At 45.8% G+C, this 26,686-nt stretch overlaps 1 protein-coding gene across 2 annotated transcripts in view; it reads left to right on the top strand.

Annotated features, from left to right (window-relative positions):
- Positions 1 to 26,686, top strand: part of asic1b (acid-sensing (proton-gated) ion channel 1b) — a 113,052-nt gene that overhangs the window by 83,191 nt on the left and 3,175 nt on the right. For both annotated transcript variants that reach the window (XM_076140870.1, XM_076140869.1), the window contains 6 exons: positions 17,902 to 18,052; positions 20,581 to 20,708; positions 22,995 to 23,145; positions 24,054 to 24,110; positions 24,550 to 24,703; positions 26,412 to 26,503. In XM_076140870.1, coding sequence (XP_075996985.1) covers positions 17,902 to 18,052; positions 20,581 to 20,708; positions 22,995 to 23,145; positions 24,054 to 24,110; positions 24,550 to 24,703; positions 26,412 to 26,503 — 733 coding nt within the window. The remainder of the gene's footprint in view (positions 1 to 17,901; positions 18,053 to 20,580; positions 20,709 to 22,994; positions 23,146 to 24,053; positions 24,111 to 24,549; positions 24,704 to 26,411; positions 26,504 to 26,686) is intronic.

The raw sequence follows: 26,686 nt of genomic DNA, 5'->3' as shown, positions 1-26,686 counted from the left end.
CTCCACCACTGATCATGAATCAATACACAATTTCTACACAAAACATTGTAAGTTTCTGTGGATCTTGTTGTACAGGTTTGAGAAAGAAATACAAACTACGTGTGTATTTGTAAAGCAGGAGAAGTTCATGTTATGTCTTTGTGTGATCTTTTGTCCGCACAGCAAATCAATGGTTGGTATTTATTGTATGTAATGTGGTTATTGGCAGCATCGCCGGTGCTAATGTGGACGACCCTGAAGCTGCTGCCTGTTTATTACATGTGCTAAAGGGCCTCTAATGGCCCACACACTCCATTGTTGTGTTATGAAGGAGAAGAAAGGGAGGCGAGCAGATTGATCGCTCACGTCTCTCTCGGGTCTCTTGGGGTTTTTCGTCCGTTCTTCCTCCCTCCTCCTTTCCCTCCTCCTCCTTCTCCTCCTCCTCTCCCTCTCTATTTACCGCTCTGTCCACGCCCTCATGTATGTTTCAGTGTATCTGTCTGTGTATGTGTGCACACTGCCATTAGCTTCTACTTAGGGGCTTTGGTCAATAGTTTGAGCTTTGGCTGTGGTCCGGCAGACGGAGGCTTCAGGTTGCAGCGATTCTGTCCCGGGGCAGAATGTGAGCCGCCCTCAGAGCAGCAGATCCTTATCCCTGCTTCCTGCTCCATCCCTGTCCCATTAGATGCAGCTTGCCTTTCCACCATCCAGGCCCCAGCATTGGCAGCAGATTCAGCCAGTGTCTCCGGTTACGCCCTTCCCCTGTCTCCTCAAGAGCATCAGTCTCTCTGCTGCGGCCTCGGGGGGCTCTCTCACACACAGAGACGGACAAACACACACTTTGAGGGAAGGTTTTGTGGAGAAAGCATAATGAAATGCCCGGGCAGGTCACGCTGTGTGACTGTGAGCAGTAAATACCTGTTATGGTTCAGCACTCCTCTTAAGGAGCCATTGGGAAGACGTCCTATCAGGGAAAGTGTAATGTAATTATCTTCAACCATATGCTGTGATGTATTAGGCCATCGTAAATTATCTTTAAGCTGGAAGCGAGTGGAGTAGATTAAAATGTATGTACCGCCCAGCAAAGGACAAAGACAAACTGAAAACACTACTGGCAGCGTCTCGCGTGCACTAAACTCAATTTGTCCTTGTCACTTGTGAGGTAGTGGTTATTCTCCACCTTGTGCAATTAGGCTAATTAAACTGTCACCACTCAAATAGAAATTGATTTTTCTGTCCCTGTTTGTGTAATCTGCAGTCATTTCAGGATAGACTTTAATTGGTATCTTCTTCTTTTTTGCACGTTTTAGAATGTGATCAGCCTTTGGTCCTTGTTTTGTCGTTAGTGAGCTTGAAGTTCGGATTTATCAGGCGGCGGCGGCGGCAGCGGCTGCAGCAGCACCTAATCATTATTTTTTTAGTTCAGGTAGAAATGTTGCTTTGGTTCAGTTTCCTCTGCTCAGTCTGACTCTGTGATTGAACCCAATAACACAATTTCAAAAGCTACAGCTTATGGAAAACAATTTGATTAACCTCAAGTGTGTATTTTCACACCCCGAGTGGCCATTACTGTCTCAGACTCTGAAAAGCCGCTTGCCCCCCCCTGTGAGAGGAGACGGAGCTAGCTCTGGCATTAAATATTAATAGGACACTGAAATTCAAATGGCCGTGTATGACTTTCTCTCATCTTCTCCATCAGTATTTACTGTTTTCACATCAGAAGCTTAACCGATCTCTGTGCCCTCTGTAACACAAAGCCGCAGCTTATCGAATTACACTGTTGAGCGATTTTGAGTGCACCGGTCAAAAGAAATGCTGGATTTGGTGATTCATTGACATTGAAGACCATTACATTACATTTAATGAAACTCAACCTTGTAATACTTTCCTCCTGTCATTCTTAAAATGTGTTTTTTATCTAATTCGCAACTTAATTTCTCTTTGTTTAATCCCCCTTTTACCCACCTGAACCTACAGTATATCCCCATGTGAACACAAGGGGGCAGTGTTTTACAATTATTTTAAACTGGCTTCCCCTGCGTCCTTGGCAGTGCTTCATGCTGGTCGTTTTCCTTGTTGTTTACATAAAATTGACTAAATCCCATATCCAAAGAACACTTTGATTCCTACTACAGAGCAACAAAAGCTGCGGTGGCTTCTACCGATTTAAAGCTTAATTTAGAATCCTGGTTGTTGCCATTGGAAACACAGCAGTTGTTGTGTTTGTGCTATGGGGATTAAACCTTAAATATCAGAAATCAAACACACGAGCTGACTTATGTTCCCTGTGGAGCAGCCGGACCAATCTCTCTCTCTTTCCATTAACCGGCTGTTTCTCTTTCTGAAATCTGCCACGCTGGGCTGAAGTCATTTCATATTAGCAGGAGGGCGATAGCGGCGCCCTTATCGCCTCGTCCCATCTCTGTGTCTGTCTCTCTATCCTGGTGATGGATCAGTGTTTTCGAAAGCAACCGTTTTAATTAAACCTCTCATCAGTCTTCCTCTCAGACGGACACCGGTGGCAAATCATACATCACACTTCACACTCACATGGATATGAAGCCTCCGCCGCCATTTCAGATGGAGAGATACATTGCTGCCACTCTTCAGTATCAACCAGCGCTTCTTACCACAACTGGGAATTCATCCTTGAAGTGGCATTAATGATAGGGTAGAAATTTCACTTTATTTCCCTACAAAGATAAATTATGCCTAATCACATGAAAATGGGGGATAATCTAGTCATGCAGGAGCAATTATATATGAATAAGACATATGACAAGTGTCCTATATAGGGCAAATAGCCACTTACCAGTAGCTAATTAGGATGACGAGTCAGTGCCTTAATAGCTTCCTTCAGGATTGTTCCCTTCTACTGAAACCGGGGATGAAGCAAAGCCTTAAACTAAAGCGACGCCTAATGACAGAATGGAGGTGAGAGGAGGTGTAAGGAGAAAGGTGACGTCCTTTAAAGAGAACTCCACTGGATCCACTGGAGTGTGCGTGCAAGAACGTGTGCACTGTTCCATAGTGATTCCATTATGAGAATAAACCGAAACCATTTGACATTACGATGATCATAGCACCAGCATGTGGAGTTGGGCTGCCATGTAAGACATCTAAGTGGCTCCAATGTGTCCATATGTGTGTATGTGTGTGTGGAATGTGTTCGTGACTGAACTGGTGTTTGACGCTTCTCATCTCATGGGTTTCATAACTGAATGTGTCTCTCACGGTCAGCAGGAGTCCATCTGGAACCTCTTGACTGTTTGGAATGCAGTGTGTGGAATCAGCGGGACGCCTCACCTCGGCGCGGTGTGTGCGTATGTGTGTGTGGGTGTGAGAGGAGGAGGTAGAGAGAGAGAGAGTGAGAGAGAGTGAGAGTGGGAATCGTCTGTTCATGTACCGCATGAGAGTGTGTGTCTTGTGTCTTTAACTATAACACGTCCTTCTTGTGTGTGTTAGTTAGTGGCCCCCCAGATCGCAGTGACCGTCTGGTTCTGGAGGCCAAATAACAGAGACCAAGATCGATCCCTGTGCTCTCTCAAAACAACAGCATCTGACACTCTGTTGCCAAATCTGTTCAGTCATTATAAGACGCCGTGGGTAAGAACCTTTGGCAAAAGGCCTTAAATGTAAATTAGCACAATATTGTAAACATGTCCACTCTCAGCTAATGTTAGTGGGATAGTTTATTGATTGAGTGATTGGATCTCTGAGTCGATTTCAGCAGCAGGTCTTGTGTTTTTCCCTTTGGGCAATACAAGGGGAGCAGATGATTTTATTATTCACAAATAAACATCAAGGATGCAAATCTCATCATACCCATAAGCAGAGTGCAGTGACTTTGGTCCTTCCCTCGCCTTGTGGTTTCCAACGTGTTTGTGCAGCAAGCTTCAAAACTCTAACAAATCACGGCAGCAGTTAATGGGTGCGCTCGTGGGTGTCTGCTACCCACCTCGCACACACACGCACGCACGCATGCACGCCCACACACACACACACACACATTGGAGACATCAGCCATTGCTTCCAGTAAATGTGTCTCCAGAGGGGCCGTGGTACCATTGTAACAAAATGAAATCAAAATGAAAGAGCCATTTAGGTGCAGCCTGCTGTGCGTCTGGCTTTGGACCGAATGTTTCATACTTTATGGCAGTCAGATCTGCCGCTCTCTGTGTGGGTGCGGGTGCGGGTGCGGGTGCGGGTGTGTGTGTGTGTGTGTGTGTGTGTGTGTGTGTGTGTGTGTGTGCGTGCATCCCCAGGGAGTTGTCAGGCAGCTGAACTACGATCTAGACTCCTTCGTTAGTCCTGCTTCCTCTGCATGTCTGACAGCCCTTTGACACACACTCACACACTCACACACTCACACACTCACTCACTCACTCACTTCACTCAATTTAACAGGTAAAATAGAATGCGGAGAGACATAAATTCTAAGGAAGGCGTCTCAATTGCAGCCTCACCTCACCTCATCCAAACCTCCTTGTTTGTTTTGATATTTCCCCTCAGCCAATCAGAGCCTCTGATTGGTCGACATTCCTCAGGATTGAAATGAATCGGATGTGACTTATCTCCCGACCTTAGCTGAGATGTGAACCTGTTTTTTATGCTGCACTAAACATCAAACGGAACCTCAGCGAAATATATTTTGGATGTTCACGATACGATACCCACTTTAAGACTTTATAGGAATAAAAAACGGAGAGGCAGGAAGGGGAAGAAGAAGATAAACTGTGTGCATATCCTTTCCCTTTCACAGTTGGTGACAGGGTGTGTGTGTGTGTGTGTGTGTGTGTGTGTGTGTGTGTGTGTGTGCGTGTGTGCCTTCTCACCTAATAAAACAAATGGACGGGTTTAGTTTTACAATGATGGTTCATTTGTAAATGTCAGGCAGAGAGGGAACGTTTATTCCGCAAAGAGCAGTTCATTCATTCATTCCTCCGCGAGCAGCACATCAGAGACATCAGGGCTGTGGGCGCTGGATGACTGTTTGCTACAGCTACAGGCGACGCTGTGAGAGTCATTCATCAGGGCCTCGCTCGCTCTCTCGCTCTCTCTCTCTCTCCTCTCTTCCTAAACTCTCCCCTGCACAGCTGTCACACTGCTGCCCGGATGAATTAGCGGCGGCGTCCCCGTGCCAGTGCCGGCACCCTCCCTGCCCCTCGCGCTGTAAGCATGAATAAGGCTCCATCCAGCCACAATGCTCGCATAGTAACATCCCCGAATGCATCACCGTACAAATGTGTGGTGGATTGTTAACACGCGGCACTTAAACGTGTTTTAAAGCCGTGACAGTGTTGCTGGAAAGCTGCGGTTTTATTATTTGAGAGAAGTTATTGTAGGCAGCTCTTCACGTATTGATTTTATAACACTGGAGAGTCTTCACACCATGACTCAAACTGCTCGGCTCCAAAACCTCTGCAAAGTGGTGCAGCGTGGGTTTTTTTGGGGGGTTGGCAGATCAATGAACTCAAAATATACCACGAATGATCATCACTGTGCTTGCGTGCCACAGAAATGGCACAGCGGTCAGAGATTCGAAGAGAATTTCTCCACTTGCCGAGTTAGACGAGCTGCTGAAACCTCATCTAAGTATTGACGTGTTCTTATGTGTCTGGTGAGCCTGTGCAAGTCGAATCCATCCATTAAGCTTCGTAGCTGCAGTATTATGGTGGTTTCTGGTTCATGCACATTGAACTGAGAAGAAGACATGTATGCGTTTGCTTACATTTGACTCTTTGAAACACCTATGCAGCCCTTAATGCATTGTTTAGTGTCCAAGGACACGCTCCTTACACCCGCAGCATGTAAATGAAGTGGCTGTTGATGCTTTGTGTGCACGCTGTCTGCACTCGCTTGCACCCTGGCACAGAGCTACTCGGGTACCACCGGCTCTCATCCCTCACATTGTGTTTAACAGTCGAGCGCCTCTTTCCTGTCGCAGTGTTTAGTTCGGCTGTACAGCGAGGAGAAGTGGCCTCGCCGACACTCGTCCCCTTCGCATCAGATCATGTACACAATTATCCTCCAAATCACCTCCGTAAATCACCACCTGTTCCTCTGCTGGCCGCCGCAGCTGCAGGTCCACAACTGCTGACCCTCCCTCTATCCCTCCCTCTCTCTCTCTCTCTCTCTCTCTCTCTCTCTCTCTCTCTCTCTCTCTCTCTCTCTCTCTCTCTCTCTCTGTCGCTTCCTCGCTCGCCCTCGTGCTGCTGGATGCCTTGGCACGGAGCATTCCCACAGAGAGACAGAGAACAGGCACAGAGGCGGCCAAGAAAATCAGAGAGAATATGGAGATCACAGACAGAAGGGAGGAAAGAAAGATGCAAAATAATGAAGGAAGGAAGGTGTGTGTGTGTGTGTGTGTGTGTGTGTGTGTGTGTGTGTGTGTGTGTGTGTGTGTGTGTGTGTGTGTGTGTGTGTGTGTGTGTGGTGGGTGGGTGGGTGGGTGGGTGGGTGGGTGTGCGTGCGTGCGTGTGCTTGTGTGTGTGTGTGTGGAGGGGAGATAAAGTGTGTGCGTGTGTGTGTGTGTGGAGGGGAGATAAACACACATCCAAGAAAGGGAGGATGCGGGGGAGTGCTAGTGCCCGAGCAGAGAGACGGGGGGCGTTTGTTTTGTTTTGATGGTAAACACAGAGTATGTAGAGACACACAGATTAAAAGAGAGTTATAGAGTGTGTGTGGGCGGGTGGGAGGACAGTGTGTGTGTCGAGTTTGACTCCAAACATGTTCGGGGGCTAAAGCCGGCTGCCCTGCCTTGATCTGGGCACAGAATGAATTTTTTTTGGGGGGGGGCAAAGGAAGTGACATGTGGCATACCAAGAGGTGTAATCCTCACTGAGAAGCCACTGATAAGACATGACGTCAAGTGGCAGCTATTACATTTCCATGCCTGTCTGTAGCCTTTCATTCATCTTGAGCCGACTTAGACTCTCACTGCTTCACCGGCCACGCTGATTGAAATAAGTCTCTCCGATTTAGATGAACTGTCGAGGCAAAAGCCACCTCGAAAAACCGCTATCTACTGATTATTCCGACTCACATCCGTTCCTACCAATCAAGCGACTAATACTCTGTGATGTTTAATAGTCCACGGTGAACCACTGATGGCTTGGAATGAAAATGATACTGATGTTTAGTTAGATTGGGAAGGCTTAGGCTTTACTGCCTCGGCGCTCGCGGCTTTGTTTCACCAGCGGCGACAAATTTTTGAGCCAGAAAAACCGATCCAAAAATGGATCCCAATGCTGCTGTCCAAAGGAGTCCCCCATCATGTGGTTAACAGCTGATTGATGTAAACAACAAACAAACAGATCACAGCTGTTCGAAGGATACAGCACCTGTTTGCTGGAGACATAAGTAAAGAAGCTTTTTATAGATGGAGAAGTTCATCAACGGGAGTTTACGCGTCACTGAAAAATCAATAAGCTGTCTGCATTTTTCCGCCAAACTGCTTTTTATGGGAAATCTTTTTTATTTGTCTTAACTGGAGTCGTTGAATGAGTTGAAGATTGTGCTGAAACAATGCCTCTTGTTTATTCATTGCTTCCTATGACTCAAGTTAAGCTCCTTTTTCTTCTCACTTGTTGACTTAATGAAGACATCTGCCTGTGTTCCCACGAGCAAATGTCCAATTGTTTGCTTTGATCAACAGGTTCATTAGTCAGACTCTTAAACCGTCCGCTTCGCAGCCACGTGTGTTTGTTATTCTGCCTCTGTTACACTTGCAGCGGGATTGTTTTTGTCTGTCAAGATAGTGTATCATTATCCCCTCACCCAGACGGATTAGCTTGTTGGGAGCACAAAGTCTGTCTCCGGTGTGTCTGTCTATTGATGAGCTGGCTCAGGAAATACGGTTGCAAAGCCTAATACGTTAGAACACACAGCTTGTGAATTCTAATGCTCTGCCCACCATTTTTTAAAATATATGCTGCATATATAATCTATATTCTTCCTCCATTTCTATCCTTAAACTTAGCTTCATCGTCTGCAGCTCGAACAAGGTCATCAGGTGACACTTCATCAGATTTCTTCCTGGCATTTGTTTTCCTGTCAAGTATGAGTGTTCTGTACATGACGCATAACTGCATTAAATCAAGCTCATTCTGATTGCCGTGGCGGCAACTCTTGAATATGTGATGGTGATGTCTCTCCTGCATCGTGGCCCCCTGAAGCCTAGCAACCATTCACATGACAACATTGGTCGTTAACAAATGAGTAATCGTCGGCGCAGAAGGCGACGGATCGTCCTCTGATGGGCTGCGTGAGCATTATGACACATGTCCACTGCGGCCGCTGGATGAAACCTGGAAATGGAAATAATTGGGCCGCATCCCTTTTTCCTCTGAACAGGGCTGGGTGGTGTAAACACTAAAGACTCTTTGTGGGGGAGTCCTGGCCCCTATGGACCTGGCAACATGGTTCAGGGTATCTGTCTGCGTGAGCAAACGATTAGAGAGAGAAAGTGGGAGATAGGGATACACATACTCCAGATTCTGCTGCGTTCTCACACACACATACATAAATACAGTACAGGTGCAAACATTTGAAAATTAAAGGGATAATCCTTCACTTTGACTGATTTTGTGGCACCTGTGTCACTTTGCTACGTCATCGTCTTTTAGTGACGCGTGAGAAAGTGCCAATCCAGCCCAGTAGGTGGCAGCATATGCATTGTTCGCATTGTTCGGAAGAAGGCATCAAGGTACAGCATGTAAAGAAAGTACAACAGTAAACATAAGCTACTCCTACACCTGATGAGAGTTGTTGTCTGCCAACCTGCTGTTATTACCGCCTACTCCCATTAGATGTCAGTAATGAGATGGGGGAAGCAGGTTGTTGACTCTATTGCGTGTGTCAATTATCTTACTAAAGGGGCAAAGTTTCCACTAGTTCTTGCTCAAACTCATCACTTGACTTGTCAAACACAGCTGTAAGCTCATAACGTTAGTCATGGCTGGATTCCATTCAGGTGTGCTGGTGCCAGGTCTGGTCGTTTGAGCCTGCTGGCTCACTGGCACAGCTAAATGGAACAGAGCCATCGTTAATGTAATGAGCTGCACCTGTGCTGTTACTGTCTGCCATGACAATGATTTACTGTTGATCACCTTTTACCGTTTGGAAACCCTTTAACTTTTACCTTAGAATTGGGGTCAACAGGATGAAATAATATCATTTCCCATTCCTATTTTAGAGACAAGAAGAAGAAAAATACACTTCAAAGTCTTGTTTCAGAATGGAAAGATGCTAAAGTTAGTTTTTTCGACTTTTCTTTTCAGAATATGCGGTTTTTAAGATTCAGTTTAGGCAAAAATCTTTCTTGCGAGGTTCACACACGCACGCGCACACACACAGTGATCATCAGAAAGAATCACAGAGAAAGGAGAAGAAGAAGAAGAATGAAAGACTACCTCCCTCAATGCACCCCGTTTACGTTCTCTCTCACCTCTCGGCTGTCAGTCATTCACCGCCTTCTTAACTCACTTTCACTCAGTTGGAAAGTAGGTTATACACACACACCCACACACACTCTCTCTCTCCCTCACTGTGTGTGTGTGTGTGTGTGTGTGTGTGTGTGTGTGGCACTGTAACCCACAGTAGAAGCGGATGGTGCGGCTCAGTCTGGATAGTGTCCATCTCTTACTCTGGATTGGAACACTGTGATGGTGTCCAACCAAGCATGAACCACCATTTAACCAGCGCCACAGAGGGAGGAGAGATCTATGTTACTGAGCACAATGTCCTCGGCCACAATGCGCTTTAGTGCCTATGGTGCATGTTTGAGCTTTCCCTCCATCACCCTAAATCTGGAGCAGCTGGGGACACAAAAAGTCATTACAGTTAAATCACCCTCTCTGGAACACGGGCGGCGCTTCATTTGCATTCATTTACCAGCAGCATTTTAACCTTTTTGTTTTCTACCTAACATTTCACGTCCTACATTGACCCGTATCAGACAAAAACTGTCAGAAACGGGATTATTTACCATTTTGCAGACATCTAATTGTCACTGGAATGTGAAGCGTGTAATGAGTGTTTTCATTCTGGCTGCGGATCTGCAGTATTTAAAATGCAGCTTTAGAGAAATGGGCCTCATGTTCCACCAGCATCACCTTCGATAATGCAGGGTTTTAATTTTTTAAGGAAGAATGTTAATTAAGAAGCCAGAGGGGTTATTCGATGTGTGTGTGTGTGTGCAAGAGAGAGGGACTTGAAAGGGAAGACAAATGGTGAGAGAGCAGTGATTCCATTCAGCAACCAGCAGTGAGGATATTTTAGGTGAAGAGACTGTGTGTGTTTGTGTGTGTTCTTCAGAGAGAGAGTGTGTGTGCAGAAGGGAGGGAGGGAGGGAGGGAGGGGCGGTGATGGGAGAGTGAAGAATCAGGAGAAAGAGAGAGGGAGAGAGAAGCAGGCAGAAGGAATAGAATTATATCGCCATGTGTGATTTTAACTAAATCCGTTTCCTTCTCTACGGGCGTTTGTCTGACATGTCTCCCACCCTGCGTATCATCTTAATGGAGTCGCACACACCGGGACTCCTGTTGCTTGTTGTTGCGGAGTGGAGCGGCACTAAATCATTTGTGAATAACTTGGCTTCCCCGCGGACGCGCTGAAGGAGCGTCTGAGCGTCTGACAGAGTCTCTACCGTCACCGCCAACAGATGCTGCTTAGCGCCTGAAGGACTGAGGAAGAGCTGTGTGCGCTTCTGTCCCTCTCTCTCTCTCTAACACACACACACACACACACACACACACCCTCTCTCTCTCCCTCCTCTCCGGCAGCCATCTAGGAGCGTAAAAAGCCACTTTCTTCTGCGGGCGCACCAGCACCGATGCTGAATGCGCGCACCGGTGCACCTCCAACATGTGCCAGTGCGCCTCCTCCTCTTCCTCCTCACCCAAGGAGAAACCACCGGGCTCCCTCGCCGAAGCCGGGAAGCTCTTCCTGAAGCACACCACCTTCCACGGGCTGAGGCACATCTTCCTCAGCGGCTCCTACCCGCGGAGAGTGGCGTGGCTCCTGGCTTTCCTGACCGCCCTGGCGCTCCTCTTCACCTGGTCCTCCAACCGGGTGAGGTACCTGCTCTCCTCTCCGGTGTACTCCAAGGCGCACATGGTTTACGCCAAGCGACTGGTGTTCCCCGCCGTCACCATTTGTAACCAAAACACGCTGCTGCCACGACGCATGAAGAAGACGGACATATTCAGCGCCGGGAGGTGGCTGGGACTCTTGGGGAGGAACTGGCAGGTTACACCCGCTGCCCGGGAGGCGCTCGCTTCCCTGCGGGGGGACGACGACGCGAGCCCGGGGAGCGAGCCTGCCTGGTCGCCGCTCTCCCGGATCTTGGACTTCAACCACTTTCTTCCGCCTCCCCGGGAGTCTCAGCCGTCCATGAGGCAGCTGCTGGACCGCCTGGGACACCAGCTGGAGGAGATGCTGCTGTACTGTCGCTACCAGGGAGAACTGTGTGGGCCGCGCAATTTCAGCACCGTGAGTGTGTGTGTGGGCATCGCTAAAGTTCTATTCTCTAACGCCCCCCCTAACAGGTTAATGCAGCCGAGCGGTGTAGCAACCGTGTCTGTGCGCGTGTGTGTGTTTCAGTTGTTATGCCTGTGTGCCTCGTGTGATGTCAGATGCTTCAGCAATTAACTACGTAATTAATTCTCTTAGGTCGCAGACAAACAGCCCGTTTAAGTGAAATGCGCATTGCTCCACACTGTCGCTTGGTAATATGTGAAAGCAGTTTAATTATCTGTGTGTGTGTGTGTGTGTGTGTGTGTGTGTGTGCCTCAAGTAAGGCACGCATCTCATTAACATTACTGGGGAACAAGTCCACAATGATCCTACATTTAGTGTCTGGTTATGAATATAAATCAAATAGAAAAATATAAAGGTTCCTTTTTATATTGCGGAGGAGAAAGCCTTGAATCAAACACCTTCTTCTTTACTCTACTTTTCAATTGAATAACTAATTTTATTGTGTTTAATGAAGAGAGAAATGTACCCAAGACATTTCCTCTGTAGACTCCGTTATTAATCTGTAGTATTGAAGCGTTTCACTCAGTACCATAAAAGCACATAAGAGGTGTTTATATTCACATTTATAGCCTTCATCAGTCTCACTCTTTTACTCACACCGTCGAAAATATGGAGGTGATTGACGCCACATCACAAGGTGTCAAAAGTTGACGTGTCTCATCTGAGCTGATTGTAAAGACCCTGGCCCGCCTTCTGTATTCACCATTAGGCCTGAATGGGTCCCTCCCCTCTCCTCCATCACGGCTGGATCAATGTGTGTACGATCCCAAACTCTCAAGAGCCCAATCGGCCTCTAATGAAGACTTCTGATTCATTTAGCCACGCTTTACAACACGTTCCGACACTGTGATGGAGAGCAGTTAACATCCCCCTCATTGGTAAACTGCAGCACCATTGATTGCACTCTATCATCTCAGGAAGAGCAATGAGGAAGTCAGCGTTCCTCTCGCTCCCACCTCATTACCCACTTTGTTTTCAGTGAAGTGTTTTTTTTCTTCTAGCTATGTGCTACAAGCATGACTGGAGATTAAGGCACATTTTGAGGGTGAGGGAGAAGTATAGAATGTATAAAGTCTCGCCTCATCAACAGCTTTCAATCTCATGTGTCATCAAGCTGAACCTGAATCATGGCGTCAGACCCTTTGGCTTTTTCTTCACATATTCAAATGAAATGTGTTTGCAGCCACCAAGAGAAGTTATCGCAGCCAAACACATTTCCCCCCGCAAACATCCGGGTGCTCCGTGTTGTGCACAGCATTTTAAAGGGTGACAAAGCAGCAGCAGCCCTTTCTTAGAGATAAAAGTAATCCAGAGTCTGACTTTTGGGGATATGTACTAGTGCATTGATAATCAATGATGCCCCTGCCTCGCGTTGGGCAAGGCGAGTTGTCAACACGAGCTGGAGCAATAGTGCCAGTCACACTTGAGAAGTGATGTGGTCAGGAGAAAGGAGAGCGCTGTCTACATACAAAGGGGTGGCGGAGGGTTTATTGATTCTTGCACAGGAGCTGGATCTCTCATGCAAGTTTTGTAAAAAAAAAAAAATCCAGGGGCCACGTCAGTCCATGCTTCCCATCATGCACTGTTCCATCCTTCCCCCCCTGCTTTAGCAACAAACTTGCTTAATTCTCATCAGAGCTCCGTAGTCACAGGTCTCAGACATTGATTTCAGTTACATGTGTCTCCCATACGGCCCAAAGGAACACCTTAGAATAGAAGGCTCGACATGCCTTCTCTATCTAAAAAAAAAGCAGCTAGTGACTTTGATCTTATAGGTTTCATTTAATGTGCTTAGTTGAGTTTCTTTCTGAGATGCAATAAAACCTGTGATATATCTTTTCCATACAAAATGTCTCAACATCATTAGCACTACGTGTTAAGTGCTGGCGTCAATCCTCTGGATGAAAGAGCTTCTTTCTACACTCACTAATTTGGACTGACCCTCGACAATCATCAAATCCACCCGCAGCAATTTATCTGTCAGCTGCAGCGTAATCATATGCAGACGCTTTATTTCATCGGTATGACCTGTTGTTTTACTTAGAAATATCGTATCTCGCCGAGGCACTGATTTGACTCTGATGTCGCATTTCATCCTATTGCAAGATGTTTCTGTTAATGTTCAGATAAAGGAGATGTAACAGTTACGTGACAGAGTAACAGAGTAACAGAGTGAGAAAACTCCGGGGCGAATCCTCATTTTCATGGAGCTGAATCAATCCAAAGAGAAGTGAAGCCTTAAAAATCTCTCAACAGTGTGGACTTCTTGTCGCTGTCATAACACATTGTCTCCGTGTGCTCAATGCTGATCTTGAAATCAATGGCAGGAGTGGGGGGTGGGGGGGGGGATTATGTAGTTTCCCTGGAACTTAAGGGAACAGCTTGTGCATGCTTGTCACATTGTCATGTGGAGGGTAGCCTTGGGCGTCTCAGCAGTCTCCGCTTGTCTGTCTGTGAATTATTTAGCGAAGAGCGGGTCGCTGACATTTCTACACCCTGTGAGAACATGACAAGGCAATGTCTCTATTTGAGGTTTGCTTCATAGGCAGGTCGCATCAAATGTGTCATTCCTCGGCGGACAAGTTTCCGAGGTGGTTCCCCTTCATTAGATGTGACAGGTGGGTGGTTTCGGGTTGAGTGCTGAGCCGTTTAAGATCCAAACACAAGGATTAACCTCCGATGTTTAACCGCTGAAGCGTCGCAAATATTCTAAGTGCTCATTATAAAAACATTTCAGCAAACACGGTGAGCTGCGATGTTCAGAGCTTCCAAGTGTCCTGATGGCTACAGCTCTGTACATATGACCAGCAAGTTCCTTTCCTTGCTTTGATGGATCTGATTTGATGATCCGCCTCTCTGGATAGAGAGAGAGGAAGATGCATGTGGAGCCTCAAACATACCCGACACAATGAAGATCGTGATTCTACAAGGTCACCACTGGCAACTACCGCTGCCAATCTTCACTCAGTGCAGCAGCCACTGTCTCCTGGTTACCACAGCAACTCTCACTACAGGCGGCCTTTAGTCACTCACGTCACCATGAATACACACAAACACACACAAACACACACACGCACACACACAGATGACATGCAGGTATTGCAATGCACACACAGTTTAATCTACACTTATCTAGATGTGTCCATTTCTGTTTGGCACACACACACACACACACACACACACTCTGCCAAAGTCTGTGTCTGACCGGGACAGACACAGACTATGGCAGATTTATCGAGTCAGCTCAGTGGCTCATTGTTTCTTGATGTACGTCTAACAGCTGTGTGTGTAGAGATGTAATAGGAAAAGCCTCCCCGTGTACAAATTGCGCTTCTGTAGAAATGAATTGTAGTTATGCAGATTATTTCCGAGCGATCCCAAGTACTCCCACCGTGTTTGTTCTTTTCACTCTCTGCACCCTGGTTGTATTGTTGCAATTACCGTCCTGGATCAGGTTCTTGTTTGGGCGGTATGATAACATGGAAATGCATTGAGTAACTTGATGAAGGATTGATTCTGTCTTTGGTTGATAATGTTGTAGTAATGAAGTCATATCTTTGATTTGATCTTCTGGATGCTTTCTGGTGTTGAATCTCAGCAAAGTGCCTCATGGATCCTCGCCCAACCATGGTATCCAGGTTCAACGGCTGAAGGCATACATATATTGCATGTAATGATTTAGCACAAATTATTTCAATATTTAAATCTGACTCCACGGGAGAACTTTCGATCCAATTATCTGACCCTGTTTTATTACGATTAGGATTTATGATGAGACTCGGAATGAGATCTTAGGCCTCTTACTTTATGTACCTGGACTCTATTCGCTGTTAATTTCACATTGATTACATCCCCCCCTTAGAGAAAGGCGGAATTACTCATTCAGACAGAGCGTACCTGAGGTCACGCAGGGGTCATTCTGGCTGTTATATGCACTCCAAGGACACGTCCCAATACAGTTCCATGGCCAAGTTCATGGACAAAACATCCTGTCAGCTCAGAGGCAGGACTGGCATGCACAATGCTCTACCATCCGGCGAAACCCTCTTATAGTTCCCACAACTGTCACGGATGTCTGCTCCAGTCAGTGTAACTATCCCAGTGAGACTAACCCTGCCCAGTGATCATGGAAACAATAAGTCCTGAGAAACAACTAAAGCAATCACTCAAAGACTAATGTGCAGAGATAGATCAAAGTTTACCATTGCCGAGTTATTCACCACATAAAATGCGTTTCCAATCTTCGTAACACAAAGCATTGATTACAGTAATAAAATGGGGGGAAAAAAGCGAAACCATACAAATAGAAATGTCCCCGTCTATAATACACATTGACGGGAGTGTTCTGGCTACTGAAAACTCAGAGTGATCTACTGCTGCTCCTCCTTTTTACCCTTGCACAAAGACTTTGTGATTGGGCGTGTGGTGACAGTGATTATTCTTCTGGGGGCTCGTGAATCCGCAGGGGTCCCCGTCGTTCCAGTCGGTGTCTTCCACGAGTGCCTGCAGGTTAATGAATTGTAATGGATTTCATTACGAAACTGATGTCAGAGTTAAGTTTGAAGCGTTGAGCGGAGTGCTGATGCGGCCTAAAGGTCAGAACCACCACAACAACAGCAGTCTGACAATTCAAACCTTTCCAAGTAAAATGATAAATGCGTGTTCACCTAGTTTTGTCCGCCACAGACCCTTGGCAACATCTGGAACTTGTAGGATGTAATCGCTTAACTGAAATGAATGAATCCTTGTGCAGCTGAGGAATGTCGGGCTCAGAACTTATCATTCACCCCTTCATAGCCACTGAAAGGTTTGCTTGGTGGGCTCAGATTCATAGCACAGACAGCTTGCAATGTTTAAATGTTAATCTCCCCCTGCCTTATTATAATATAGAGTAAAGACAGCAACTTGATTTTGGCATAAGTTGTATTTTCGGAGTATTTTTGTTGATAGCTGTTGAGTTTCCTCACAAACATGCTGCTCTTGACTCCGTTTCGCCACTTACACTTCAAAGGTCACATAATATGTAGCGTCGGACACATAAAAAGGTCTTTTATTACTTTCTTTCCGCTTTGTCGCCTAAAAACGATCCCGTATCCGCACCTTGGGAGGCAATCCATCCTGATTCCAAGCCCATTCTTTCTCCCACACGCCACTGAGCAGAATTCATTTAATAGAAAAGTTTTCCACTGAGAGGCGTGAGTGCAGCCGTTTCTGCTTCATGCATTGGAGTTCGTGGCATTTTAGTAATTTGTCCTCAGCGGCAAGTGTTGGTCCCATAAGCCAGCTTTGTAATAAAGGCCTTCTTATACGTTCCGGTGTATCAGTCCTAAGTCTCTTTGCTGTGACGTTAGTGTTCCTCTACTCCTCTTGTATGGAGTGTCTACCATACAGCGGAAAAAGGCCTTTCTTGTCTTCTCCGTCTGTACAAAGCCCTCCTCCGCTCTCTTTTTACCAATTTGTCATTCAAAATGTCAAAATGTCCCTGGGCTGATAATAACTTAATAATTGTAGGCTAGAATGTTTTGAAGCAGAGCTCACAATCACACAGCTCGACAACAGCATAGCGGAACATTTGATTTGGATGATCGCCATGTCTTTCCATTTCCTGATGTCTTTGATTTGATTACACGTCCATTAGGTCACTGGCAATCATTGCTTTGCCCATAGGTCACAGCTCTCTGTAGTTGCTCTCCTCCAGCGCAGCAGCAGCAACAGCAGCTATGTTTCAGATGAATTAATGTGACATGTAGACAAGGGGGAAGGTATACTGTAATTAGTTTAGGACGAGACAGAACGGAACGTCGCATCTGTGGAAATGTGTATAAAATAGATCAAAGTGAAACCGGAGCATGTTCAGCTTTTTCTCAACTAGCTTGACGTGTCTGTTATTTTCTCGAGAAATAAAAATGTCTGCAGTGTGGCGGGATGAAAAAACAAGCAATGCCTCGTGATCATCGCTCAGTGTTCGAGAAACACAAATCTCTCAAATGGTTTTGGATTAAATGTTTGTTTGCGAGATTGACTTCAGTACGAGCAGTCACAGTGGCTGCATTTGTGAAGCTTTACAGATGGTGAATGACTCATTCTGGACTCCAAATCATTTCATATTTACTGTAGCATATATCATGCAGCACTAAGTGGGTGCAGGCTCAGCATGTCAACAGCATCTCAATACTGAGACCTCTGAGGTCTGCAGCTGAGAGGAATAAGAAAGTTCTGCATTTTTCAGCTGCTGTGGAATTCAACGCCTGATCTGCCTCCACTTGACCCATTTGCACCTGAAACATGAGCAACCTGTAGCTTTACTCTGAGGTCTCCCTGTGGTCAATGATCACTAAAATCGCTGTTGTGTGTGTGTGTGTGTGTATGTGTTCATTACAGATATTCACTCGCTATGGGAAGTGCTACACGTTTAATTCAGGCCAAGATGGACAACCGCTACGCGTGACGATGAAGGGCGGGATGGGCAACGGCCTCGAGCTGATGCTGGACATCCAGCAGGACGAGTACCTGCCTGTGTGGGGAGAGACCGGTAAGTTCAACTGGAGGACAATTCACAAACAGAGGCCCATTCTAAGTTCATGAAAAAAATCTCCTAACATTGAATTTAATGGGAATTTATGAATCACAAACTAATACATGAAATACGTTTATTATGCAAAATCACAATCTTGCTATAAATTGCTTAAAAAAAACAGGCCGAGAGGTGGAACGCTTTGAAGTAAATAATAAAGAGGGTTTTAATTGCGAGCAACATCAACATCTGTTTGTAAATAAATCAAATACAGGGGGGCCATGACCATCATACTGTAGCTAAGCAGCTGCTCATGTCAGTTCATATCTAGGGCACTAGATAGGACACAGGGTGCAGTACATGAGTGCAGCTTCACACCTTAACTGGATCCAATTGTCTTCATAATCTACCACACACATGTTTTCTCATTTATGCAAATTTACATCATTTTTTTAAATCATCAAAAAAACATTCTGTCTATTATCTTTTGATATGAGGGATGATGCAGAAAACACCCAGTCTGCACATTTTGATATGCACCTGCAGACTACAGTTCATTACCCACTGCTCTGTATGAAGATGGATGGATATTGATTGGGAAAAATATCTAATTGTATCACTTGTCAGTCAGGTTTCCAGTCCACATAAATCAAGCAGAAGCAGATGCATCGCTCTGCGCAGGGTCGTGGCTCTTCCTCTCCTCGCCGCTGCTCCAGACGAACCTCAAACTGCTTTCAGTTGTGGCTGCATCACTTAAACGCGGCTTTATCAATGTTTTATACGCACTGATAAATGTATGTAAGAGGACAGTTCACCGTGGTCATCAAACATTAAGTACAAAACATTAACCTGTAGCCTAGATTAATTAATAATATAAACATGTGGCGCTCCTTATGTAATAGAATGAATGGTTAAAGGCTGTTATCAGAGCGGAGATGGAAATGCTGCAAACACATTACACCCATTCACACACCTTTACATTTTAGGGGGGGTATATTATTGTCAGGTATGCATTTAGTACTGATTAAGTTAAATATGTTTTGTTTGCAACTCTCAATATGACTCGTTTAAAAGTCTGTCTCATGATGAAACTGTTGGAATTAGAAAGACATAAACAAATTGTAAATATAATCGCAATCTCCCGGTCCGACAGCAATGATTTCCCAGTGAAAATGACCCTGGATTGTGAGATATTCTATCAACATTATCAGTACATTCTCACAGAAGTTTCCGAGTGTGTTATCGCTATCCCTGTGCAGTCGGAGGGGTTAGAGGAGATTATCCCAGATTAACACTCTTCAATAGGTGGAGGAAACTCTCATTCCTAAGCCCCGTCTCCTTCTCACACTGCAGACTAATCAACTCTCTGTGATCAATTTATATTAGGAATTGTCTATAAAGGTGATTATGTGAAATTAAACTAAAATGACTGTGTCAAGGCCCGAATAAGATAGAGGATTCCTAAAAGGCCAAGGATGTGAGAGTGATAATTATACGGCCTACTATAGGATTGCCTTTGTCACAACAAAGCCGGAGCCGTGCAATTAGTTTGAGAGATCTCTATTAGCCTGTAGTGCAATTCCCTTTGGGTTTAATTTTCCATTTATTCTCAAGGTTGATGTTAAATTTCATGGCTCTTACTGTATAAGGATGACAGATGGCTGCGTCTGAAGGATGGCCTGTGCTTTTTATGCAGGTGTGTCTGCCTCTGGCTGCAGCATGAACACCAACATGTCTTAAACTGTTAGTGTTCTGCCTTAATTGGATTTGCTTATTTTACGACTGCTTTTTATGATTGTGCCCTTCCTTTTAAAGTGATCTTGGAGGGAAGGCTCTATGTGAAATAATCATAGTGTTTTTAACTTCTTCTTCGTATTATTGTTATCGTTATTATTATTAGGAATGCCTGTTGCTCCTTGTATGAAAGCTCTCAGTGTTGTCCCCTGTTGTCTAATTGAAAATGCGGAGAAAGCTGGGCACTTAGTAGGTAGGAAACAGACATTAGCCCAAAGCCGGCTGCCAAGGACACTAAATCAGGCGGAAAACAGGCACCGCCACGGTTAAGAGTTTGCGGGGCTCTGCAGACGCGATAAAGAACGCGTTTTCACAAGTGCACGTTTAAGTCGAGCCATTGTGATGCGCCCTGATCCAGGTATCAAAGAGGCCCATCTGCTCCGTGTAAAATCTATACACCGGAGTGCTGAAGCCAACGAAGCTGTCACCTCTATTGATTTTCCTTTTATTCTCCTCATCATTTATTTATTAATTTAGCCATTCACTCTGGTTCCCCATGCAGTGGATCGGCTCCCATGGGCACATGCGCGTTGAATTAGTTTACTTAAAAATCCAATCTCCTTTGTGCATCGGAGCTGTGGTTAACTCCTGGAAGGCCGCAGTGAAGGTGACACTAATGAAAAAAAGGTTCTTTCTGGTCAAATGGCTCTCTTCACCGTTTAACAACTCTGATGTTCATTCCGTGTTTTGATGTGTGCACGTGTGATTATCTCCTCTAATGTTTATTCTGTCTTATCTTCTCGTGTCAACAGATGAGACGTCGTTTGAGGCGGGAATCAAAGTCCAGATCCATACCCAGGATGAGCCGCCGTTCATCGACCAGCTGGGCTTCGGGGTGGCCCCGGGGTTTCAAACCTTTGTCTCCTGTCAGGAACAACGGGTGGGTCAAACGGTCCCGTGATCATTAGAAGTGTTTGATACGAGTGGTTATAAGAGGACCATATTATTGTTCGTTATCCTTCTTCTTCCTGTTTTGTTCTGCCGCATGAATGAAAAGTCGAGCACCATGCTGAAGATTTCACCTCCATTCAGCAGATGGGTGTGGTTGCTTTGCAATGCGGGGGCTCTCATGTTTCTTACATAGAAGCTGAATCTCAAGCGCACACCTTCAATAACACGGAGCATTCATAAGGGCAGGGGTTTTATTTTCCTTTATGAGATTGATGGTGAAAAGGCTGCGTGGTCGGGTAGAAATCAAATACCAGACCAGGTTCATATTGCCGAGCCCCCCTGGAGGCTCAAGACGCGGCTGCATTAGCATATCCCTCACTGTTTATATTTATGCATTTAGAGGCGTCATTACATTACGAAACACAGCGATCCACCAGTCTGCGAGGTTTGTGTCTCCGTCTGCAAACCGATCCGCCCATGTGTGTTTGCGCTGTTTGGCTCGGCCGCGAGACATTCTGCAGGTGGGGCGGCAAGCCATGTAACCAGGAAGAAATCATGAACTCTGGCCCCTAATATGCAACTGAGCCACGCATAATGAATGTAAGAGTGAGAGGAATAGGTCTGCTAGTGATCCGAGTCCGTCCACGTCCACACTGTAGTGAGTGTGTCCCAGTGTCGGCGGGCTGGAGCAGGATTTTGCATGCTGCCAATGTCGTGTCGGCAGGAGACTGTCCCTCTTTGTTTTCTTCCTATTTCACACTCGCTCCTCTACTTTTTCCTCCCCGGCAAATCATTACATTTCCTGTAGTATGACTTCTCTTTTGCTGATTTATCTCCATTTTCCTCTCTCTCGCTCTTTTCCTCCGCGCCCTCCTTCATTAATCTAATGCAGTTTGCTCACATTTATTCGGCTCAATGCTCCAGCAGCTCTGTGATGTAAAAGCGTCAGGGTCTTTTTCCAAACCGTCACTCAGTGCCGTCCCGCAAAAGAAAATGTACTATTTCCTCTTCATTAACACAACAAGCAAAAACTTTGAAATGTTTCCTCTTCCTCAGCTTTTCATCTTCCTCCTCCTACCGCTCTCTTTGCATCATTTTTTATTGCGGCCCAATAAATCCTGCCTTTTCCCACTCATTAATGAAAAGGGGAATCGAGGTCACAAACTAAAACCCGCTGCGATTTGTTTTCTTCCCAGTTGGTAAATAGCTGAGAGCAGATTCACTTTGGTCTACACCCAGAACTGAGCCCTTTGAAAACATTTAACCGGGGGGGGGGATACTTTTGCCAGAAGGCAGTTCAGGATCGCTGAATAGAGCTTTTGAAAAAGCAGGGGGAGGGGGTCTAATAGCAGGTCCCTGAACATTAGAGAACCATTACCCAGTCAAATGCCTCTTCCAGTAGGTGAAGTCCATGTGATGGGTGGAACAGATACACAGCCACTTAGCCATCTTCATCACATTTCACCCCGCCGCCGCTGGAGTTTATGTCCCGTTTGACTTTGTGAAACGTCCTTGATGAGAAAATAAGCAGAGGATTCATTGTGTTCTCCTGATTAGATTTTAGAGGCAGCCCTCTGGTTTTTTGGAGTGAATGTATATGTGGACTTGAGAAATACGATTTGTGCTTGTTGAACACCGCCCGGAGTTATTAGTAACCCAAACCTGTACGTGATGCACGCGGCTGCTGCTCGAAGAAACTGTAGACCCTAAATCACAACAGAGGCCTTTAATTTATCGCTGTGTGAGTGCTCAGTGGTGCACTGTTTGAACTGATGACACGGAAACACTGAGGACTGTGTTATAACGCCGCGTGCCTCATTTAATGCAGCGCACTCACTCTACTTTTTATGAAGCGCTGGGAGTGCAGGTGATGAGTGGAAATATTGTAATATAGTCTCCAAAATATGCATTCTGTGTAAGGGGTTTCAATAGTTCTATGCATTATAAAGTGCAACCTCAAGTACACTCCAAAAAATCTATCCTTTGTGTAAGATACAAAATGTGCTTTTCTGGAGGAGAGCAGATAAATGTGTTATGGCTGCAGCAGCGTGTATCTCTTGCTCACAGCTCAGAGGGAGTCTGCAAATGCACGTACTTGTCCTTGTGGATTAAGTAGGAATACTGTGTAATGCTTTATCATATGTACACCTTTGCCAATATTCAATCCACGCACATTATATGATAAGACACGAGGTCAGTATGTTTGGATTGGCAGCGTACAGGCAGACGAAAGACTGATTGTATTGCTGAAGCGATTCCGTCTTTCCCCCCTCAGCTGACCTACCTTCCTCCGCCGTGGGGCGACTGCAAGGCCACGCCGATGGACTCGGACTTCTTCAACAGTTACAGCATCACCGCCTGCCGCATTGACTGCGAGACGCGCTACCTGGTGGAGAACTGCAACTGCAGAATGGTCCACATGCCCGGTAAGGTTTCATTTTGAAATCGCTGTGACAGAACAATTCTTAAGGAACAAACCGCTCTTTTGCGAAATCAGAGATATTCACACTCCACTGGATCGGGAAACTATTTTTCAATTGTGTTTGCGCAGTGATTACAGCTGGCATTTCTGTCTGCCCGCGACATTGAATCAGTTTGTGGCATCTCAGACGGCAAATTAAAAGGGAAATTGTACAGAGGAAACATCTCAATGGGTCCAATGTTAACCCACACTCACCTGTCTGATTGTTTTTACCCTAACAACGATCTGCCATTGATCAAGGTGACTCTGGACGCTGTGTTTGCATATAGACTGGCACAACGTCTGGCTATGTGATAATCAGGATTAGCTTCTATCCCATACTGATTCCGCACTTGATTAATGTGAGCCTACTTAGAGTTTGAGCCCCTCTGCTGATGCGGGCTGTGTGCTCCGGTCCTATCAATCTCTCCTATCTCTCCGCCATTAGAGGGGATTTTTTAAAAGAATATGAAACCAAATGTGAGTGAAGAATAGCATCTGCAAAATCATTTCCTCTCCATCTCGGACGTGTCTTTCTTTCCCCTGGTCTGTCCTGATAGCGGGAGTGGAATGGAGTGTGTGTGTGTGTGTGTGTGTGTGTGTGTGTTGTGTGGGGGGGGGGACAGGAAGCGAGAGTGGCGAAGAAAAGCTGCGAAAGCCACTCAAGTGAACGCAATCAATTAAGGGAGCGAGATCAGATTGGCTGATGAATATCCAGAGCCCGATAAGAACAGTAATGACAGCGCGACACAAAATTAATTACAAGTGCCGATCTTCTCATCTTTGCGTTTCCCTTTGAAGTGCTCGTTCTCTTTTTCTTTTCCTTTTTTTGTTCAGAACTGAGAACATTGCGTTTCTTCTGTCTGTTCTCAGGAGATGCCCCATACTGCACCCCGGAGCAGTACAAGGAGTGTGCAGATCCTGCCTTGGGTAAGGAGATAACAAAGCATGCTCCATGTGTGCGTGTGTGAGTGTGTGTGAGCGTGTGTGTGTGTGTCCCACTGATCCAAGCTGATAGCAGATAACAGTGTTCCACCCGATACCAAACCTCAGGTCTGGCATTGAGGTGCTGCCTTTCAGACTGGCCTGTCTCGCCATCACTCGATACCTTTCAGGTCTTTCTTGTCTTGTCTTGTTTGTCTTCCTGTTGGCGTGTGCAGGCTCTCGCTCCGGCCGCCGCCGTCCGTCTCAACTGTCAGAGCGAATCTTATTATGTCTATTGTATTTCATATTAGGATCTCAGCGGCCTCTCCTTTTAAAATTCGTCTGCCTTTCGCCTTTTGCTCTGCCCGTTGACAATGAGGACAAATCTCTGTGTCGTCCCGCTGTCTGTCCCTCACCCTTTACCTGTCCCTCCCTCCTCTCTAAGACTTTCTGGTGGAGAGGGACAACGACTACTGCGTGTGCGAGACGCCCTGCAACATGACTCGCTACGGCAAAGAGATGTCCTTCGTCAAGATACCCAGCAAGGCCTCGGCCAAGTACCTCGCCAAGAAATTCAACAAGACGGAGCAGTACATTGCGTAAGTACTGAAATATTGGGTCGCATCATTACTTTTTCACATTGCCGTTTTGTTGCTGATCCCTAGAGATTTGCGCCGCTGGGTGCTGAGCTGCAAACTTGGAAGCAGTTGAAGACGGAAAAAGAAAATTCACTCCATCAACTTTAATCGTCCTCGTCCGCTTCGATTTATTTTTTTCTCAATTTCTTTTCAAGTACTGAAGAATTAAATACATGAAATACTTTACTACATTCTTTTAAAGATCCATTGGAAATTGCTATAATCCATGAAAGTCCCGTGTTGAAGTGTTTCTGGTTGGTTTTCGCCCCTAAAGCGACTTGTAAAACAGCTTCCTCCATCACGGTTGCTTAGCTGCTCACTTACCCAAAGCTCAGAGTCCTCAATCAGGTACAGAAATGAAATGTGTTTCCAATCATAAGCCGTGTTCCCTCAATGCTTTGCTCCATTTAATCCAGACCAGCGCTCAGTGCCCCAAAATACGCCCAAAAAAGATCAAAAGTAGTGCAGGAAAATGAGGAGAAGGCTGTGACACCTTTTCTCCATCATTCCCAGGCGCGGCTGCGGAGGAGGAGATAATTGTGTCACATGTACTCAAAGTGTCACCTAACTTGTCTCCTCTGAAAGTTTTTTTAATTCCCCGCGGAGAGATGAGAGTCGATCTATTCTGTTTTGACTGACCGTATTTCCAAGCCGTGTCACTGTGATGAAGTGTGTTTGCCGGGCTGGTTCGCGGCCGCTCTGTGTTTAGTGGTGTGAAACTGATGCCTGTGACATCGCACTGTCTCTCTGACGGGAAGCACAAACACGCAGAGGGGGGGAGAGAGGGAGAGAGAGGGAGGGAGAGAGAGAGAGAGGGAGAGATAGAGGGAGGTAGAGAGAGAAAGTCAGAGTGAAAGAGGGAAACAGAGAGGGGTAGGGAGGGAGACAGACAGACAGAAAGAGAGAGGGAGAGCAAGGGTGAGAGGGAGTGGGAGAGAGAGAGACAGAGAGAGAGGGGGAGGGAGAGCAAGAGAGAGAGAGATAGAGGTGTATTAAGTAGCTCTGATCAGCTGTATTGCTAATTATCTCTGGCAGTGAAAGGATCTGAGTGTGAGGAAGCCTCAGTCACAGAATCACAGAGAGAGAACACTCAACAAAAACATGAAATATAAGTGCACATTATCATATCATCACGATATCGTGGGATGAAATTGCTCGATGATTATTTTGTCATGGTGTTTATTAGGTTTCGATGTGTGATGAGATAAAGCCAAGCAAGTTCTCAACCCTCAGTTTGTCAGATTTCACTCGCCCTGATTGCAGTTTCTAAAAAATACAAACTATACAGACTGAACTTGTGGTTTTGATCTTGTTTTCCTTGCAGAGAGGTTATTCAGGTCTCAGAGTCGCGGCCCGCCATGCCCTTGGGCCTTTAAACCAATCCTTACTCTTTCAGCTTAAATCCACTTTTTTAGAAATAACACAGCACCATATCAAACAGCTTTCATTGTATTCCTTGTATTCCTCTTATTACTACACCCACCTGGGGGAGGTTAGTTAGCGACACCTTGATGCATTTCCTCCGTTATCCACAGATTAAAAAAGACACCAAAGTGAGACACACACACTCTCCCAATCCTCTTTTCAAGCCTCGGGACATTTGAAAAAGTGTATGCAATGTAACGTGAGCAGCGTCTAACACGTGCGTTTCCCCCCTCTGTGTTCACAGCGATAACATTCTGGTTCTGGATATTTTCTTCGAAGCCCTGAACTACGAAACCATCGAACAAAAGAAAGCCTACGAGGTGGCGGGGCTTCTGGGTAAGCAAAGCCGCTGTGATGTGTCTCCCTAAGAGCACATAATGGACATTTTGCACTCGGACAGATGCGTTTTATTTAAAGTGACAGGAATGCAAATGCAGCTCCTGGAATATAAATGTCCTTTTTAATCTGCTTTGGCACTTCAGCTTAATTCATGGAGACATATACGCGTTTGTGGCGGCT

Source organism: Genypterus blacodes, unplaced genomic scaffold (assembly GCF_046128005.1).
Source record: "Genypterus blacodes isolate CSIRO-AG114 ecotype Tasmania unplaced genomic scaffold, CSIRO-AGI_Gbla_v1 ptg000017l_1, whole genome shotgun sequence".
Taxonomy (NCBI): domain Eukaryota; kingdom Metazoa; phylum Chordata; class Actinopteri; order Ophidiiformes; family Ophidiidae; genus Genypterus; species Genypterus blacodes.
This window is presented reverse-complemented; position numbering and strand designations above follow the sequence as displayed.